General features: G+C 41.8%; 1 protein-coding gene across 3 annotated transcripts; it reads right to left on the reverse strand.

Moving 5' to 3' along the window:
* Window positions 1-2,749: 2,749 nt before the first annotated feature.
* On the reverse strand, window positions 2,750-14,849 carry CFAP97D2 (CFAP97 domain containing 2). Of its 3 annotated transcripts, XM_076328918.1 has the most exons (6): window positions 14,680-14,849; window positions 11,154-11,234; window positions 8,577-8,695; window positions 6,504-6,696; window positions 4,322-4,388; window positions 2,750-2,841 (listed from the first exon to the last, which is right to left on the reverse strand). In XM_076328918.1, exons 1-6 carry the CDS (start codon window positions 14,770-14,772, stop codon window positions 2,792-2,794), a joined length of 603 nt encoding a protein of 200 aa, XP_076185033.1. In that variant the 5' UTR covers window positions 14,773-14,849; the 3' UTR covers window positions 2,750-2,791. The 3 variants fall into 3 exon arrangements, with proteins under 3 accessions (XP_076185033.1, XP_076185032.1, XP_076185034.1); XM_076328917.1 differs by having other exon boundaries at window positions 2,782-4,388; XM_076328919.1 differs by lacking the exon at window positions 6,504-6,696 and having other exon boundaries at window positions 2,801-2,841.
* Between the last annotated feature and the right edge of the window lie 6,151 nt (window positions 14,850-21,000).

Here is a 21,000-nt window from a genome sequence, read left to right on the forward strand (position 1 = left end):
GCAATTCAAAGGCCACAGTGCCCACAACAAAGCACTGGCAGCACACAAACGATGCAGCGAGCAGCCCCACGAAGGACAACTGGAGGGGGCGGGGAAGGCAGAGGCGAGAAGTGATTGTCTGTCTCCTGATAATGGGACCAATTTTCAGTGCAGCTATGCCAGCTGAGCTCCAGGGAGGCACCAGGGAATCCAGCTCAATGGGCTTTAGTTTGTGCATATGTGTATAGATTATATATGACAGGCACGATTCCACATGCCTTCCAAATCACGGCACTGTACTTAAACCCTAATACATAGATAATGCAGATGTGAGATAATCAAAGCAACCTTTGTCATACTGAAAACTGAAACTCGTGAGGGCAGAGTTTAATCAATGTATTATTGGAACTAAAATTCCAGCCTTACTCTAGTGATTGTATTACTAGGTGCCATATTTAATTCATGAAGAAAACTACAAGTTTTAAGATTGAAATGAGACTCAAAATTTGCTGGTTGATGCAGAATGTAAAATTAATTTTCCGTTGGTCGTGGGCATCAAAGAAATAGGTAAGAAAGAGCAAAAAATCTTTCTTGTCTGTTTCTGGATTCCTTTTATGAGATTCTTAAAGGTCTGAAAAACGTTACAAGAAAACACTGCAGAAAGGTAGCTGTGATGGAACTCACAAGTTGCATGTCTGTTTTTACCAAAGAAGATTTTTCTTCTGTTCCTTTAACAATGTATGTAAATGTCAAGCTTCTGTAGGCTGAAGAAAGATTTCAGCATTATTTAAATATATATTTACAAGAAAATTATTACTTCCCTATGGTTTTGGCAATATTGCCTCCTTTTTGTTCTTTTTTTCAGATAGGTGAATTGCTAGGAGGTGGTGATATATCACTTCTACATACATGTATAAAGGCAGTAATCATTACCCTTGTTCTTGAGCTTGTATGTTTTCCTACAGCTTTGGCAAGATTTGCTTTAATTAAAAAATAAAGAATCTGCTGATTCAGAAGAAAATACCACAGTGAAATAAATCTGAGTTATATTTGGCTAATAAGGAAACAGGACGGTGCCGGATGTGGAGGTGACCAGGATGTTCCATTCCAGCTTTCCTTCCTCATTTAGCTTTTCTTTGGCTGCTCCAGCTAGAAACGATGCGTGAGGGCTGGAACAACAGCAGGCATGGAGGTTTTTCATTACCTGCCCCTCTGACACAGTAGCACAGCAACCACCATACCTCCATCTTCCTTCCTGTAGGCTCCTTCTTTCGCACGCTGGGGGTATTCTTTCTCCTGATGTCCCCTATCTTCCCCCATGTATGGTTTTATTGATACTGTTTGCAGTCCCAGTAGAAGTTAGCTTGTAAATTGGAGAGCTGTAACAGTACTTCAGGATGACAAATTACGCAGTGTCTTCCTGTAGCCCAACAAACTCTAGTGCTTCCACACATTGTGGTTCATATGTTTGTTCAGACTTCGGCTTTTCATCTGTAGAAAAGCAAAGGAATAACTGGACCTCATGTTGGCAAGGAAGTGACATCCACACATGATATTTTCAGCACCAACCTCTCACTGACTTGTGAACCTGGACCTCAAACTCTGTGGTTATCTGTGTACAGACTTAAGTAAATGTGCTTGAATTTGCAGAAGTGGCTGGGGACAGTTAAATTTATATTATATTTAAGAGTAGAGTTCAAATTCTTCTTATACCTGAGCTGCTTTGCTTGGCGATCTAGTTGGTTTGTCCTGAAATGCAAACTGATCTTTAAGAAGTACGCATGAATGGTGAGTTTGGAGTCAGGTGCAAATATGACCCTCTGACTAACGTGACAGTAGCCCTTACGCCAGAGTTCCTCATATCTGTGGTGGAGGTAGTGTTTCTGTCCTTCACAGTAGAGTGTATGGAGGGATAAATGCATTTTAATTCTGAAGGGACAAATCAACAGTGTAAACCACAGATATAAACAAACCACCGTGCTGTACTCTGTCCTGATAACCTCTACTTGTTGCTGCATGCTGCTGCTGCTTTCTTTGCACTTCTTTTGTGCTGATTTAGTTTTTAAACACATGCAAATTAAGTGTGTTAATACACATACTATGTTCCTTCTAAATAAACCCTACCTTTTATTTTAGAAACACATTTAAAACATAGAGCAATTAAGCTGACTTCAGTGAGGTTAGCAAAGAGAGTCAAATATGAGTGTTGGGAAGGAACAAAGATCCTCACTGTTAAAGTTTTATTACAACTTTTGTGGTATCTCCCTTTTTTTTTTTTTAATTCAAGTTCCTCCTGGGGCATCAAGTGAAAACCCTTCAAAAGGAGGTTTCTTAATTCATAGAATTACAGAATCATAGAATCATTAAGGTTGGAAAAGACCTCTAAGATCATCGAGTCCAACCGTCGACCCAACACCACCATGCCCACTAAACCATGTCCCTAAGCGCCTCATCTACACGTCTTTTAAATACCTCCAGGGATGGGGACTCAACCGCTTCCCTGGGCAGCCTGTTCCAATGTTTAACCACTCTTTCAGTAAAGAAATTTTTCCTTACATCCAATCTAAACCTCCCCTGGCGCAACTTGAGGCCAGTTCTCAATTTCGAAATTCTCTCAATTTCGTAAGAGCAAAGGAAAACTTGAAAACGTGAACCCTGCATGTTCTGTAACTACAAAGCAAATAAAAATATTCACAATTCAAATTTTAGTTTCACAACTTTTAATGCAATAATACAAGTGCAACATTTTTTTAAGGCCTGATTTGTTTATTTATTTTGTTATTTAAACTGCAGGCAATATGGTTTCAACTCATTATTCTTGCTTAAACTCAGGGCCTGGAAATCCAGGTGAATAGTTTTCTCCTGAAATCATAAAAACTCCATGTTAAAAAAAAAAACAAACCCCCAAAACCCTAATAATTCAGGAATATTTAAGTAATATTCCTTTTATTGTGGTAAACATAAAGAAATAATAAAATTAATACACTCATACTTGGTGTTTGTCCAGCTAAAAGGGGGGTGGTGGTGAATACCAGATTAGTCATTCCAAACTTGGGCAAACCCTGATTGTGTCTATATTCATAATTTTTCCATGGTAACCAACACGGATTATTGAGTTGCGACCGTTTTGCTGGGCTCCATGTGTTTTGGTTGACCCTTAGGAGAGCTATTTTGGTGTTAAATACTGCCAGGCAGTGAGTAACTGTTTTTCCACTTTACCGAAGGAATGTGTGGCTTTACTTCTGCCTTGCATCAGCTATGGCCTTAATCTTAAATTTGTCTTCAATGAACTGATTCAACTCATTAACCCACTGGAAAACCATTCTCCTTTTTAAAAAAAAAAAGGAAAAAATGTTTTCCTTTGTGACTTTTATCCTGGAGCTGACCTTGCTCGGGGTTTAAAGAGCACATGTATTGGTGTAAGACAAACAGAATGGAAGAGGGGCGCAAGGAGAGGGGTAAAAGGGGGAGAGTGACCTCTTGTTTTCCATGGCAGTGAGCTGGTAGTTAAGCTCAGCCCAGCCATCTTTAAAACTTCATCATGAGTTTTCTTTTGACCTGGTTTCTTAATGTAAGGTTATTCTATCCACAGCAATTGCAGTAAAGATAAAGCTGCTAGGCTGGATTTACAATAGTGACAATGGAAGCAGAATTTGACCCTCAGATTAACATTTCCTGTAACTCTTAACACTCTTTTTTATAGTGGTACTTTAGTTCTCTTTTGTTTCAAGTATTTAGCTTGTAATCATACCAGTGTTTCAGTAGCAAAGTGTTTTAACTTTGGAGCCAGGGTTAAACCACGACAAATATCTACACTCTTACAGAATACTTAAGCCCCCAGTATCCTAAACTGTATGAGTCCTTCCACCTGATTCTCCCAGGCACCCCAGCTCATTCTGTAGTTCTGCTTACAATTTTTGCTGAGTTTAGCTGTGTAGTTGAAAAGGTTACCACCCTCACAAGTCCAGTCTTTTCCAATGCTGGAAGTTATCATCCACATGGGAACAGCGGTATTTTAACTTAAACTACAGAAATTAAAGTATGCTGATGCACAGGGTCACAATCACAAAATGGGCTCGCAACCCCCTGTTCTGCTGGTCCACCATGCCAGGGAAGGGGTGACTTCCAGAATAAGGGCAAAGCAGAAGGCTGAGGATGGTAAAATTTCCAAATGCTGTCGTTACCCAAGAGGGAGTAAGAGCCCTTTGCTACTACCAAAATTGCTTTCACAGGAGACTACTGGAATAATGCTATTTCTGGAACTCTGTCTCATTCTAGTTGTTCTTTCCCTTTCCATGGTGGACATGATCTCTTTCTTTTTCCTTCATCTTGCTTTTCACACCTTCTTGTTTCAGTTGCTTTTCTCTTTTTCTGTCTTGTTTAGATGTTTGTTTTTTAAATTGTTCTTCCTGCCAGAAAAGAGAAATCAATATAAATATATGTAAAATAAAGAACCTGTTGCTGCCTTGATTTGCTAACCTTCTATGATTTATTTTCAGGATTACTCCCTTGGCACCAAAGCTCAGTTAGCAAAGAAAGAAAGGTGACAAGTGCTTGCTGGTGATACTACTGCTGTCCCCTTCCAGAGCAAAGGAAAGAAATGATTCCTTTCTTTCATTCATTAGAACTGCCTGAGCCACCAGAGACAGAGCAATTTCCATCGGTCAGGCCAGTGGGTAGGCTGGTTCAGATAAATTGTTTCTTCAGTTGGGATCAGTAAAGAATGTCCTTATGTAAAAAAGATTCTCACTTTCTCCTGCTGTTATAGCATACCTGTGACCAGTAAAAAGCTTTACATTGCAACAGAGGGAGAGCAGAAGAATGCTTGATGAGAAGCAGCATAATTTCTCATTTATTAAAGGTTGATCGTGGACTGGTGTCAGGTGAACTCTAAAAGCATAGAGGGATCATCCAGTAGCACAAGTTGTTGCACGTCTTGCCAAATACTTCCACTGATCCTATTTTCACCTGTAACTTTACTGGATTTCCTCTGTTCACCTGAACAAGTCTGCGACAGGTATCTACATCATGTTTGCTTATTTGTCTTGTAAATGTCCTTCAAAATGGCTCAACCATTTCTGAAATGGAGACTGGAAAAAGGTGTTTTCTAGTGACTACTTACAGATGTTCTAGTACGTATTAATTACAGAGCACAGACTTAACAGCTGATGTGCGGAAGGTTGCAGGATATGTTTACTTCACCATAATTTTGGTACTTTCTGATTATGAAGCACCTGGCTTTACAACCTTACTATTTTTAATATAATTCTTTGGTTTGTAATGATACCTCCACAGCAATTAAAACTGCCTAATATTTTCCATTGTGGAAGCGTCTCTTTCAGTTGCATGTTTCTTTGTCAAGTCTTAACTGTTTGGGTTGAAGCTTTCTATACTTGCTTTCTGCCTCAGAATGAATAGTTTTGGGAAGCTTTAGTAAAAATTATATAGCTGTATTCAATAATTGTCTCCAGACAGAAGTTGGGGAGAGGTTGTTTCTTGTTTGCAGTGCCACAATTTTTATTGCTTTTTCTTTTGGGTGCTTTGCCTTTCCTGAGCAAATCCTCTGGAATTAGAACTGGGACCAAAGGATAGTCTTGGGAGAAAAGAAATACCACTTACTGTCCCCCAAAGACTCGGATAGATTTGGATGAGCTACACCTTTGAAAAGCTTTTTACATATGTTCAGAAACTGCAGGTTTCAAAAAGATTTATTTCAGTGGCCTCAGGCTAGAGGTAATGGGTAAGGTAGTGAATATATATATAGTGAATATGAGCCACACCCATATATATTGAATCAGACTCGCATGACAGAGGACGTACCTCCCAAATCAAGACACACGACCATGGAGGCCCAGCAGTCCAAGGTGATAGGGAGGACGGAGAAAGGCAGAGCTGATGCCAACTCCCTGCCTGGTGGGCAGTGCTGCAGTTTCCCTCTGGTTTGTTTGGGAGGAAAGTTGGGAGCTTGTGAGTTAGCGGCCTCAAAGCCAGGGAGTTTGGACATGGAAAGGTTAAAGACAGTCAATTTTCTTTCTCTGGGAAAGCTTGCTAGTACCTCATATAGCTGTACTGTTGTTGTTTTCTTTACCTCTGTTACTAATGAAAATAAGAAGCTGGTTACTTTGTGCAGAATGGCCAGTGTAGGTTTTGGAGCCCTCAGTGCATATGCCCACCTTGGTCACCTTAAATGTTGCTGCAGTGTTTGGCTGTTTCTCTCAGGGAACTGGTAAACCATTGCTTCTTTTTTTTTATGATTATTTTTAAATTTATTTCTGAGAGCACCATCTCTCCGTGGTGGACAGTCTGATAGTAGAAACTACAGCACTTACAAATCACCTGATAAAGTCTGAAGAGAGCTCTGGGATTCATTTGGTAAGAGTGGCTGTATAAATGAATGGCTGTTAATTGTGTGGCTGGCTGCCACGTGCAGTTAATCCTCAGCGCAAAAGCGCAGTGAAATGTGCTCTATGAGCAGTTCCGATCCAGAAATAACCGGGAAGGAAAGAACAGAAGCTCAGGGCTACCTTTCGGCTCTGTGATTTACACCGCCCACGAGGGTATCTCGCAACGTTGGCCATGTATTTTTCAGCTCGTTGCCAATCCTCATGCCATCGCTGAACTTGATACTGAGGCTGGGACTTTGTAATTCTATCCAGAATGGCACGGTTCTCCTGGTTCACTCTCCGCAGCTCCTGCTTTCGTTTTTCTCCATTTAAACTAGAGAGGAAAACCATATAAGCAGCATCAAGCTTTTCCATGCTTGTTCGTGTTCCCATGCCTGGGAACCCAGAATGTGAAATATCTGCCAGTCTTGTGTCAGGAGAAAATTCGCCTAAGGTTTTATACCTCTCCTACAGGGACTCGCTCCTCCTTGATCTGCATTAACTGGCCCTTGCAACCCAATCCTTTTGTCCTTCTTAAGAAGATAGTCTTTGTTCAGTATCTTCCGAATGCAGCCCTGCCTATATGGAGGTTTGGTAGATTTTACAAGAGGAAAAATGCTAGTTTTATCTTGGGTTAACGCCGACCCTCCAGTCTTGGAATTGCTGTAATGCGGTACTGTAGGTGAGAGCACGGCCGGTGTCTGAGAATGCTTAATGCTCAGTTTCAGTTACTTTGGTTTATACATGTATTTTGTGTACAAACCTGATGTACCGAGTTGGGAAGCATGAAGATAACGGAGATAAGCATACTGCCTCAAACGCCTTGGAAACTTTCTGTGATTTCTTAGACTGTAATTTCCCAGGCAGCTGAGCTGATCTCGTAGCAGTCTCCTGCCACCAGAAAAGGGAAGGACTCACTCTTTTCCTTCCCCTGCTCATCTCCCCACTTCTCCCAGCTGTGTGGTCTTCTCCACCCCTTGCACCAGCCCTGGAATTTATCACTTTGCAGAAAGTGGCAGAGAAACTATCCAAATTTGTTTGTTTTTGTTGGGTTAGTTTTGTGCTGCTGTCTCAAGTTTAGTTAGCTAATGGAGAGGTTTGATGAAAACCAGAGCTGATCCAAAGAAAACAACCAGAGTTTGCCACTTGAATCAGAAAGGGAGAGGGGGAATGAAAAGGGGGAGGATGCTCTGCTCCTTCCATATCTTGTGGAATCACACCTTCAGCAGTGGAGTTAACTGATGCTTGTCGACGCCTGCACTGATCTGGGTATTATTCACTAGTGACAAGCCATAAGTGCTATGATGTGGATTTGCATGATGTGGACATGACCAGCTCCGTTTCAGATAATTTCTGTCTTCCCAAGGAACTGTGCAAATGTCAGGATATTCGTGACGGTGACGTGTAGTGAGTTCTACCGAGGTCACTTGCACCTGAGCTGCATTTTGCTGTCTGGAGACATTTTAGGGCCTGATGAGCAGTCAGTCTGTCATGAAGTAGTCTGTCTATAAATGAATCACAGGAGGTAACAACTGCCACCTGAGTTATAAAAACCATTCTCTTCACTTCAGAAGCCTGTCCCTGCTGTAGACTGGTCTTCTGTGCCTTATTCGGGGTGTGAATTTCCTCCTGAATCAAAAATATGTAAGGTGGTTCTCTCTAGTGATAAATCCTCAAGGCATATTTTGCTTAGTCTCCTTTGAGCAGTAAATTATATTTTGATTTCTGCCTGCTTCCTACTCCACTTTTCTTTTTAATTTTAATTCTATTTTTTGCTCTGTTTTTATTTAATCTCTAAGCTTTGGATCTCCCTCTTTCCGGTGGTGTCTGTAGGAACAACTGGCAAAGTCAGCAGCAATGACTCACTTAGCAGGAGCAACAGCTTTGCTGAGACATAATAGGTTTGCTTCATTTATTTCCCTTAAAGTAGGGCAATGTTCTCTCTCTCCCCCCCCCCCCCCTTTTTTTTCATTCCCTCAGTTACGAAACTGAAAAACTAATTTAAAGCCATCTTCTCTTCAACAGAGGGTAGGAGGAAAATGACCCGGCACTGGATTTCATGTGACAGGGCAAGCAAATGGCTTTCTGAAGTGTTGATTATACCTTAGGCTGCCTTTTAAAATACGTGTCCTCACAGAGCAGTTTATCCTTAGCTATGTTTGTCACTGGGAAGGTAACTTGATAACTACATAGAAATAGTGCTGCTGATATTACCTTTTGGCCTTATAGTCATTTTTGTTGTCGATTTGTCCCTTTGTTCTCATGATGCAGGACATCTTCTCCAGCAGCAAACGGTTGTCTCTTTTGATGACGGAAAGCCGGTCTTCCTCCAACTTTGTGTACAGAAGGGATAAAGAAATGCTTCTGTTTTCACAAGGCCATAGCAAGCAGCAGTGATGTACCATGGATACCTAACAGGGTGTTCAAAATTGCTGTCCCCTTCTCTACAGAGAGTGTGACAGGCACTGATCAGGTAAAGCTCTGTGCTAGTGTTGAGAGAACCCTTTGTTTCACCATTTTAATGGTGATGCAATGAGAGAAAGCCCTTTGCAATGCTGTGAATTTGACCCTGAAACACTTGCCTGCAACCACAGCAGCAGCCTGCGTGATTAGCAAATGCATTTCATCAGTATAAGCAGAATTTCTATAAATATTTGTCAATGTATTTTCCAGGATCATCGCTATCATTTGTGTCTCTAGCAGCCTTCATAGACTCTCGTCAAAATCTAGGATGTTGTGATGGACACTGTACAAACACATGATGGGAATTCATCATTCACATCTGAAGTCAATGGGAGTCTTTCCGTTACCTTTGGTGGGCTTTAGATCAAATGGTAATTTTTCCATTGGCTTCAGTGAGATTTGGATTAGGTCCAGTTGCAGGCCATTTTTGTCCTGGAGGGGTTGCAGGCTAGCGTAAGAAGAGAAGCCACAACTGGGTGTAATGAACAAATGGAGAGAGATATATCAGGCAGTATAAGCTAGATCTGTTCATCGTTATCATGATTTTAAGCCTCTCTAAATTTGATCTTAAAATGGAAGATATGAATAATCTCAGTCTCTGAAGTTAACTGTGTCAAAAGTGGGATGAAAATTGAAAGAGTCCAGTGGAGGAGGGAGAATCCCTTTAGATATCCTGGGGCATTGCCTAATTCGTAAAAAATGTTACCATATTGTTTTTCAAAGAACACCATTCCATGCTAAAAGTGTGTTTGTGGGGATTGGGAAGGAACGGGGGAGATGTGAAGAGAAAAACTTATTTTCAAGGTTATCTGAGTCCCAAGAATGCCTTCTCCAGCAGGGCTGAGTTGGAGGTAACCAGAGAGAGGCTGGATGGAGGAAAGCAGGGAAAGCACACTTTTCATAGCTGGACTTCAACTTCTCATTCTCAAAAGCCTCTCAGAACAGAATCACTGAAGAAATACTCTTGTTTTGAGCATACTAATTAACTCTTCTCCTTTCTCCCTTTTTTTCCCATATTTGATTCTAGGCACTCCAAAGATACTACATGTCCTGTATAAAGCGAATAGGAAATCCTGCTCATCCAGCTCTGATAGTTTTGGGTGGCTAATGTTAGAGTAGCAAGTTACTGTAGGGAATCTAGTGCATCTGCCTTGCTTGCTGGGGTTTATAACCAATGTGGGTCAGATGCTGGGCACACTGTAGTATAAAGGTACTTAAAACTGGTGCATTAAGTAATCCCATCAGGCTCTGAATAACCTTGAGGAGAATGATTGTAAAGAAGAACTGGTTAATAGAAGATTGCAACATTAGGGGTGGGTTGTTTTCTTTTCTTTTTTTCTGTAGCAGTTTGGAAAGGAGGAGGATGAGAAAGATACTAGGACCACAGTCTCACTTCCAGGTATCAGGACCTGTAGTTCAAAGGAACATGCCTAAGAGTAGCGGGTTCCTGCCGGTGGTTTTTTTCGTTAACCTGTGTGTCGCGGGGGGGTTATGCAATGTTTCATTTTCAAAGGAACTTTATCAGTGTTATTTTTACAGTAATAGGAAAAAATTAAGAACAGCAATTGAATCCATGTCCTAATATAGCATATGATTTTATGCATGGAGGAGAAATGAATTGTTTTGCTAGTGAAATGATTTTAAGGTGCCTGGGGATTATTATGTCGCACAGTAAGATGATAAACAATTTTAAGGAAATTAATTCTGAAGTCCTTACATGGGCTACGCTCCCATTGCCTGAGGGGCACTGTGTTGGAAATTAAGTCTTTGACAGGGTTTAGCTGTGCCTATTTTCTACTGTGCTCATGTTTGGGGTTTTTTAATTGTTGTTTCCTTTTAGTGAGCAGAGTTAATTAGGTAACAATTTATTTTCCACTCTCATCTTTTAATAAAAAATTGCCTCTTGGGAGCAGTAAGATTTGTGAGGATAACTGCCAGTCAAGGCTACCCATTGTTATTTCTTGTGTTTTGAATATGTTAACATCCTATTATTCAGTTCATTGCTCTGTATCTTGATGATTGTGCTATTCTTGTTACTTGCGATGTTTTTTTCATGGTTGTGCAGAAGTACCTTTTAGGAGGCTATTTGAACATTTTAGCACTTGTTAATCTGAAGCACTCTGATTTCATCAATAATCATAAAGATAAAATAAGTTATTTAATGCAGCTGGGATTGTGCTATCCACGGATCCTGTCGCAACAATCACTGCACCAAGGAGGAAAGAAAAAGGCCCTAAAATTGTGACCATCTGGTAGTCTCTTTGTTGTCTTTGAGAGGAGAGGTGAAGGTAAGTATGCTAGTGCCCAGTGAAATAACTAATACCATACCTTCAGCTTCCCTAACTTCAGATGAAGGTGGCCATATGTTGCAGGGGCACTTGTGTCCACTAGTGGTTTTGCTGCCTGGATCTGCAATAGAAATAAAATGTTTATCCATTTTTGTTGGAAATACCCTTGCATATCATTACGGGAAATCTTTTAATTCTCGTGTTCTGTTTTGTTAGCCAGCAGTAACACTATTAAACATATGATTCATTGTATCAGCAAAGCCAGACTTGCCCAGAAGAAGAGTAGTGGGAAATGAAAATGTTAAAGGTAGTTGTTTGAAAGTCTGCTGGAGATGCAAAGCGCTCTTTATGTTGGAGAAATGTAAAAATACATACAGTCCGGTTACAGTGGTGTTGATGTTATGATACAGGACAGACTGTCTAAGAGAAGGCAGGCAGTTTTTATTAGGCATCCAGCAGAAATAAAAAGGCTGGTGTAAGAAAGCCCTAGGTACTCCTAAGCTGTGCCAGGTCTTCCAAAGGGATGCACATTTAGGATGCTGCCAGAAAGAGGTGAGCAATACTGGAAAAGGACTTCTTGTGTTGAAAGTATTCCCAGGCCTCTTCTTATTAGCACTTTAGAATGATCATCAAAAGCAAATTGCGGATCTAATTATTCTAGTGGAGTTGGTAGTTCAGTGGCACAATAATATTTATCTCCATCCTGACCTAAATAGCCATGCAATATATGAGGAAGAAGTATAATCTGTGAGCTGTCTTGGACTGAAGAAACCCCGTGAAAGAAAAGCTGGTAACGGGGAGTGGAGCGAGACAGGATTTAGAGGGGAGACCGCTCTCTCTCAGACTGGGGTCCTGCAGGGAGTGAGACCGGATTGGTTAAAACAACAATACCATGATTTTTGTCATGAAATACATGTGATAAACATTCTCCCTCTGTCATACCTCATACTTGAACTGTTCCATCTCAGGCAGACTCAGTGATATAGAAAGAAGAGAGAAACACTTGCTATTTAAAAAAAGGAGGCTGCCAGGTAAGAGCAGCAGGCACAGCACCAACGCAAACCCCACGCAGCAGGGCATGACCAAAGCACTGCCTGAGTCCAGCAGAAGTTTTCCATGTCTCTTTCTGTAGCAGCTTTGTGATGAGCCAAGGACCAGGCTTGAACCCCTGATGGCAGACCTGTCATACATACTACCAGGACAGGTTCCTTGCTTTTATAACAGGGCGAACAATTTACAGCATTGACTGGGGCAATGTTTAGCAGTTTCTAGCTTTGTCCAAAATTCACTGGAACTGCTTGGCTTCTTGTGAAAACATTCAGCTGCTTTTTTGTGGCAGTCATCTCTGAGGAGGTGGGATCCCAGAAGGGGCTGATTGCTCTCAACTCCAGCTGATTTCAGGGGGAGATGAGAGAGCTCATCTTAATCCTTTCTAGATCCCATCATGTTAAGAAGCTGATTCTTACTGGATAGCAGAACTAAACTTGGTAAATCTCTGAGGGTTTTGGTGGTTTTGGCTTCTGCTGCTGCTAGCTCCTCTGCTTCTTCAGGTGCTTTAAATTATCATGCTATTAAGTTATTTTAAAAATAACTTTAAGAAGACATGCAATTTGTAAAAGAGGGTTGTTATTGTATCAGTCGGTAGAAATCACTGATGTGAAGAATAAAATATATTTATGCAAACTCTGATTTTAATTTATAGATATGCAAACTGTGTCAAACTTGAGCAACAAAAGGTGGATTTAGAAACAACATTTCTTCTGTGGAATTTGTTTTCTGGAAAGTGTTATGATTAATTTCTCTTCTGTCCATATATGCACAACTGTAAAAGGTAAAACCTGGTATTTTTTAAGCCCACCCTAATCTCTGTTGTGGCACTTTCCAGAGCCATGGTGTTTTTGGAGCCATTTTATATTTAGTTCTATGCAGAATGTTGCAGAGAGGAGATATAATTCTGTTTTTTTTCCCCCATCCCTTTCTTCCATTAAGAAAAGAACAAAATTACTCGGACTGGAAGTATTTGCTCTTGCGTACATAGACACACGCTGGTATTTTTTTGTACCTTTGCATCATGGAGAAAATTGTAACTTGTTCCTAACCATTGCCACCTTTTTAGTGGTCTTCTCCAAGAAGTGTACCTTTTTTGGTTTTTTTGTATGTTACCTTTTTTCCTTCCTTGCTCCCTATTTTTCCCCTTTCTCTCTTGCTCTGTTTTTTGGTGGTTTATCTTTTTTTTGTTGTTGTGAGCTCCTTCAATGCAAAGCCTGCACATCACCAAGCAGAGGCCCTTACATTTTCTCAGAGCGATCCCCGTCTCTCTTGGCAGAGCAAAAGCCTGTGCCACATGTGGGCTGTGTCATTCAGGACAACCTGCCGAATTGCCCTGCTGCCTTCAGTTATCCAGCCCGCGGGTACCGCTGCTCTGGTAGCTGGCATTCACCACAGCAAGCCTGAATTCATGCCAGCGGAAGGCATGGTGAAATTTCCAGGCAACTAGCGTGGGAATTTAGGAGTGCGCCAGCGTGACAACACAGGGACACTTGAAAAGGTCGCTCTTTGGCCACTGGAGACCTTGTTAGTCACTACTTGATCTGGGTGTGAACCCTGTAAGAAGGAACAAAATTCTGTACCTTCTAAGCCATCCTTTGCCCAACATGATAGTTACTCTTTCTCTTTGCTTGCACTCAGAAATTAACATTCGTGTTTAATCCAAGAGCAGCTGAGTCGTGGGAAATGTTTGGTTCTCTATAAATACATTTCTTCACTATATATCATGATGATATCTAACCTCTATTCTTGGCCTCTGAATGCCATAATGCATGTATGAAGTGCTCTGTGCACTGAACAAAGCAGAGTTCTGTATGCACAGTGGATGCCGAGAGAATTTTGGCTACACTAGTATCAGTTCCCTGCTTTAAAAGAGGCACTGTTTAAATAGTCATGCTTATATACAATAGCAAGCCTCTTGAAGTTAATTCACACAGAAGGAAATTCGTTAATTTATTTCAATATTGTTAATTTGGTTAGAAAAATATGTCAAATTCAATCCTCTACCTCATCTTTAACTTTTTTCCACCCGCAAGACAAATTATGGGAACAATGGAAGGAAGGCAGGAAGGAAGGAAGGAAGGAAGAAAGGAAGGAAGATATTTTTATACAGTCAACGAAACAGACCCGCTCTGGAAATAATGAAGAACCATTTATTCGTATTAAAGCTAATTATATTGTGATACAATCTTCCTAAGGTAGCAATCATCACTGATGGTATTTGCTACTTAACGGATTTTCAAGAGGGAGTGGTCCTGCATTATTACTGATTTGGAGCAGATGACTGACTGAATCTTTTTCACTTCTAAATTTGGCAAACATCATTATGATAACTCTAAATGGACACAAAAGCTATACCTATATTTGCTGGACATTCTTAAAATGTGTCTCTTGTACCTTATTGCTGGTCAGTAGCTTTCATGACAGTCTTAAGAATGAGTAGAGAAATGCTGTAGTCTTTTTGGGTAAGCGTATTCTTTCGTGAAGGCCTCTGCTCTTTATCAAACAGTTGTACCTACCCTTTTCTTGTGTTCTTCATACTTTGCTTTGTCCCATTTTAGCTGAAGATATTTGTTGCCGCACGGTAAAATTGGCTGGTAGGCTCGATGCATCTTGCACAAAATAAAGCATCTCTGAATCTGGGCTTTTTAAAAAAAAAAAGTATGAGTAATACCAGTCTGAGCCTCTCCTAAAGCAAAGCCCTGGAGACTTGTGGTATGTTTGCAGCCGGTCACGTGGGGGTTGTCATGGCACCGCTGCTCAGAAAAAGAATGAATAGCTGGTGGTAGCATTTCAAACAATACATTTAACGAATAGCAAACAAGAACTGAATGTTATAGCAAAGCATTCCAAAGAGTATTTTATCCATATATAAAATAGATTACCAATTATACTTCACTAGCCAGACCTACCTCCTGCTGATGAAGGAAAGACAGTGGTGTAAGCTATTAATACTGCTTCGCACACTACTGTAAATATGCAAAGGACTGTATAATGGGCTATATTTGCTGAGCCTTGAATTGAATGGCATGCCTCAGTAATGCTCTGAGCAAACCCACAGTGGGAGGTGTCATCTTTTGCACTGCAGTAACTTGTTTAAAACATTTTTTTTCATTGATAAGTATGCACTTTTCAAAAGCCACAGCAAATGTGTTCATAGAGAAATAGTTCTGGGTTTGAATAGCCTTTTCACCTTTCTTGATCTGCATGCCATCTCATTGCTAATGAGTTACGGAAAGCTCAAACAGATGTGCAAAAGCCAGTTATTTACCAAGTTGACCGCTGGTTCTCACACAGGGCCATCTTGGCTTTCATTCTTCATAGGCTACGTTTGGCAGGGAGATGAATGGGCAAAGACGTTTTCTCAGGCCCACCCAAAAATGAAAAAGTGCTTCTGCGCATTCAAACTCAGCTTGGCCTCCTTCAAAGGTGGGCTTGAGCTGGCACAGTTCATTTGATGTTTTCATCCTCGTGGTGTGGAGCACCCTGAAACTGGGTCCAGTAGATTGACGAAGGACTTCTTGCTTTGCTTTTGGCTCATGCATTTTCTTGATAAGGCACATAGTTCCTGAGGAGAAGGCTTGAATTACAACTTGAAGCTGTTATGGGTCTTTTAAAACAGGTAGCATAACTCACATTGTATACAAGTACTGGGAAGTAAGAAGGGAACCTATGGCTGACAGTACCAAAATTCACTAACCAGAATGGGTCTGTACAAGAATGAACCAGGGGATATTCCATTTTAGCACAAGGCTGTTCGTGCAGGTTGTTCTTACACAGCGTCTCATGTGGGTGCAGGGGAAGAGCAACATATCTATCACACAACCACCCAACACAGAATCAGGGCCAGTGCTTTCTTGAATCTGTACCTTGATTAACTTCCACGTTTCAGTAGCGAAGTAAGGTTGGATATAGGAGTTTGTGATTTTTATTATAGTTGGTGTGAAATGGTGCTTAAACAACAGAAGCCGACATAAAATTGAAACCTTGATACATACTAATTTTGAGCTGTAAAGCAAACACCCTTATTTTCAGACAAATGATGGAAGGAATTGAAGAGTAGGTTTTTCCAGCTGCTTGGGTTCTTATTATTTTCCTGTTAATGTAACAGGAAGATATGGGGAATGACAGTAAAAATAATAAAGAGTACAGAGTTGAAATGCATTTCTTCAAATATATATATAAAATCTAACTGTGCACACAATACAATTATATTTTGCTCTTGAACAAGTAGAAATACTTACACCCTCATTTGCTTGGCAGGGTCTTAGCCTCGATCTTTTAAATGCTACACATGTAATGATCTGTTATGGACTGATCTGAAGGGCACCATTATCAAAGGAATCTTTTCATTGATTTTCATGAAGCCCTTAAAATATAAGGAAAACTTAGCCTCTTACATTGATGGAACCATGGCCCACCAAGAAATTGAAATCACTTTGAATAATTTCCCAGCTGCTTCTCAATTAAAGTCTGTGGCAGAAGGGAAGTGGCTTTAAACTTCCTCAGTGGTTGCCTGTGCTCTCTCTACCCTCAAAAGCTGTGGACCGTATACACATTCATTCTAAACTCGGTTTTGGGTGGGTTTTTGGTGGTGGTGGTTTTTGTTTTGTTTTGTGGTAAGGAAAGCAAGGCTCAACAGTTTCAAAATTGACTGTCTTAATGTCGAACTACCTAAGGTCCAGCAGGTCCTTTCTGTCAGAATATGGTGCTGGAAGACAGGAACAGCAGGTCCTACCTCTTTCTAATTTCACAGTCTAAACTTACAGCTACAACAGGGGATTCTTTAGAGTAGCATTTTGTTGTGGTTTAGCCCCATCCGGCAACTAAGCACCACCCAGCCACTCGCTCGCTCCCCCACGGTGGGATGGGGGAGAGAATCGGAAGAGTAAAAGTGAGAAAACTCCTGGGCTGAGATAAAGACAGTTCAACAGGTAAAGCAAAAGCCGCGCACACAAGCAAAGCAAAACCAGGAATTCATTCACTGCTTCCCATGGGCAGGCAGGTGTTCAGCCATCTCCAGGACAGCAGGGCTCCATCACGCCTAACGGTTACTTGGGAAGACAAATGCCATCACTCTGAATGTCCCCCCCTTCCTTCTTCTTTCCCCAGCTTTGCTCAGCTATGCTGAGCATGACGTCATATGGTGTGGAATATCCCTTTGGTCAGTTGGGGTCAGCTGTCCCAGCTGTGTCCCCTCCCAACTCCTCGTGCACCCCCAGCCTACTTGCTGGTGGGGTGGGGTGAGGAGCAGAAGAGGCCTTGACTCTGTGTAAGCACTGCTCAGCAGCAACGAAAACATCCCTGTGTTATCAACACTGTTTCCAGCACAAATCCAAAACACAGCCCCATACTAGCTATGGTGAAGAAAATTAACTCTATCCCAGACAAAACCAGCACACATTTCACTGCTTAGTCAAAGCAGACTCGTGAAGTGTCCTTAACAAACCAGAGGACTGGACCTACTACCTCTACGAGATAGAACAGGTATTTATGAAACATTTATTCTGTACGTTATACAATTTTATGAAGTGACAGCCATGGGAATTTCCATGTTGTGTGCAGAAGGACTTGCATATAATTTCTTGATAGCAAAAGCTACTTGCTGAAAAAGAACAGATGAGAAATAAGTAGATAATGAATGTAAGAAGATTTTTGCAAAAAATGCATTTTCCAGTATATATCAAGACACGTATACATTCATCTTTCACACAAAGCAGAGTGTTTTCTGCAGCATAAAAGAAAAGTGGTCAATACCAGTTTACTTTTTTAATGTGGCAATCTTGGAGTGTGCTGAGCTTCTTTTCTGAGGTCTCGGCACCCTACGGCTCTCATAGGTTTCTGGGTTTGTTTTTTAATCTCTTTTTTCTTTTGGTCTGATTTTTGAGCAATCCTGTTCATATAATATATAGGACTGTAAGCTCTACAGTTGGTATTGCTGCTAGGAACTTGAATCTTGAGTTACTTCCCCCTTGAACTGTGTTGCAAGGTTAGTGAGTTGCTGCCCTTTACTCTCTCACCATCTTGGCCAGAAGAAGAGCTTGGGCTGGCTCAGGAGCTGCTAGCTACAGCAGCTGCTTATGCTTATGGCCCAGTTATGGAATAGTTAAAGTTAAAGAAGATGCTTTTTCTCCTGCTGCACTCCCAATATAGATCATGTTTTTGGAGGTACTGTTGCTCACTGTGACCAGAAGTGCCTTTTCTGCTGTTTGCTTTTGCTATGGCCTTTGTATATATAGTAAGAAACTGTAAGAGGCACAGTGTACATTTTCTAAAGCTTTAAAAGTTTTCTGTATGTGTGAAGAGGAAGATAAGTCCTTATTTTTTTGCTGACAGCTTTCCTGGTTATTTTAAAGTCATGGCGATTCCTCTCCTTATTCTATGAAGTGTTTGACTGACTTCGGGCACGTGCACAGACTGAACTGCAGGATTGGAGCCATTTGTGGGTGTGCTTGAGGATCAGGCCCAGTCTCTTTTCATTCCTTGCCTGTCCCTGGATGGGCTGAGAGAAGCCAGTTTTGGGTTTTTTTGGTTGGTTCAGTATGTTACACAATAGGATCTAATGCTGTGACTTCGAGCCTGCAAGCATACACCCTTATCATGAAACTCACAAGCAAACCACCTGACTGAGTAGCTGAAGAGTCCATCTGCAGTCAGGGGAATAAAAAAAGCCACTGGAAAACTTGCTGGGGTGAGTGGGACCTGCTCTGTCTGTGCATACAGCATACCTAGCCGCTTCCGTCTAAGGGCTGCCTGCAGTCACGCAGAGTGTGTCTTCGTGTATGTGTGCAGCAGAGCAAACCCTTCCCAGCGTGGCACGAGCGCTTGCTGCGCTCAGTGGTGCAAAGGGAAGGGGACGTGAGGGCTACGGCTCCCACTGCAATACAAAAGCAAATTTACCAGATGCTTCCTTTAGACTTGACCCTTTCTAGAAGCTGTGAGCAGGAATTAATTTTTGGCTGGGAAAAAAAAATGTTGTTTCCCACTTATTGTCTGAGAAATTGAGAGAAGGGAAAGGGGGTGGGAAAAGAGGAAGAGGAAGGGAAAAACATTGCCATAATTATATGGAGTTTTATTTATATATACATATGTTTATATCTACATACACAATTTTAAATCTTTCGGACAATGTTTGGTAAGATCCAGGATTTCCTTGATCTACAGCGAAAATGCCAAGTAGACTAGTGCTGACAACTAATTTTCCTCAGTGGTTTTAACGTGGGAGGAGGGCACAGAGGGAGAGGAGAGGACTGTCGGATGATTGACTGACCTTCTGCATCGATGTCAGTTTGCTTGTGCAGTAGTCCTTAGCTTTCTGAGGAAGGCTGGTCTTATGGCGTGGGTGCTATGGAGTATGCATGCAGAGATGAGGCCAGGGCCCTGTCCCCCACCTTTGCCTGAGGAGGGGAGCACTTTCTGGATAGCCCCAGAAGGCCCTGGAGGAAGTAAGTGGGAGCAGGCTGTAGCTGCTGAAAAGCTGGTCTGTAGCCAGAGGCCAGCACACCCTGGGACAGAGGACTGGGTGAATTGGCCCAGCAGGCCCATCCGCTCCAAGGCGAGCGTCTGCATTCAGCCACGTGCCCTGTCTGCATAGGGAACTTAACCTTTTCCTGGATATAAATGTCACTGTAGCGAGGAGAAGATTTCTGGTGTGGGCAGGCTGGAAGCGTTGCTGATTCTTTGTCTGGCAGTTTTTTAATTTGTGGGTCTCTTCTTTGCATCAAACCCTTGTCAGGCTTTACAAAAGCAAACCTCAGCCCACTTGTCAGTACAAGGCATAGCTAAATTTGCGGCTAGAATGAAGGCAACTTGCCAGTGCAGGCAAGGCCCACGTTGCTGGAAGAGAGGTGGTTGCCTCCTAAGAGCGGCCCAGAGGAGAAAACTTGGAGCGGCCTGAAGCATAGCAACCTCCTAAGAACAGAAAAAGCACTGTGAAGCAGCAAAGGCTTTCAGCTAAAAGCAAATACCAACAGAAACATTGTTTTGTGCGTTTGTATGTGGGTGCACGGTGGTGCACAGGTGTTATGGGAATGGGCTGTGGTTAGTATTCCCTGGGTGAATGCTGTACACTGCAGTAGGACGTAGGTGCCTCTGCCCAGCTGTGCACACCTCGGGCAGGCCTGGCCCTTCCACTTCGCAGGAGGCATGTGATAGCAGATGCCAATGTTAATTCTTGCTAATGTGTTGCTCAGTGTTTTAGATTTGTTACATTGCTTTCAGGGCTTACATTACTTCTTACTGCTATAAACATCTGATTGCTTTATCATGGCTAAAACAAGTTAGTGGAGAAAATGAGGATGTGTATTCTCTTTTTCTATCTCCGCTCCATCCTACAGACCTGGATAACCTTCAAAAATCACTTGTACTCCCATCTTCATTTTTCATTCTCCTTCTTTGACCTCAGAAATAATTGAAAGGTACCCAAAGAAAGGCACTGTTTCCCCGAATGCAAGCACTATCTAAACGTGAACCCTGGGCTCTTCTTCTAAACCTGTTGGGCACGTAGAAGTCAGCTGCTTAAGGGCCTGGGTATGATTTTGGGGAAAGAAAAAGGTCTGAAACTCTAATCTAGTTGTACCTGTCTCTCTCTCCCCACTGGCCTGGGGAGACCTGCCAACTGCAAAATTACACCAATACAATTAGTCCTGTCATCGGCCGGCCAGATGCAATAAGCCAGCACACTGACAAGAACTGCTAGTCTTACCTGTGCGTCCTGCTGCTATTCAGCGTGTTCCACACACACAAGAGAGGAGAGCGAGTCTTGCAGTGCTGCCTTCGGATTTACGCTCTGGCTTACTTGGATTACTTAGTCTGGTTTGCTGGCACAGAGGCAGCAAGTT

This window comes from Aptenodytes patagonicus, chromosome 1, assembly GCF_965638725.1.
Source record: "Aptenodytes patagonicus chromosome 1, bAptPat1.pri.cur, whole genome shotgun sequence".
In the NCBI taxonomy this organism is placed as follows: Eukaryota; Metazoa; Chordata; class Aves; order Sphenisciformes; family Spheniscidae; genus Aptenodytes; species Aptenodytes patagonicus.

What these genes read in the sequence shown, in the direction of transcription:
- CFAP97D2 (XM_076328917.1), bottom strand. Translation starts at nt 14,772, where the DNA reads ATGCATCGAGCCTACCAGCCAATTTTACCGTGCGGCAACAAATATCTT. An exon ending in TGAAGTTAGGGAAGCTGAAG is followed by an intron (nt 8,696 to 11,153) that starts GTATGGTATTAG and finishes CTGTACACAAAG; the next exon opens with TTGGAGGAAGACCGGCTTTC. An exon ending in AATGACTATAAGGCCAAAAG is followed by an intron (nt 6,697 to 8,576) that starts GTAATATCAGCA and finishes TTTCCTCTCTAG; the next exon opens with TTTAAATGGAGAAAAACGAA.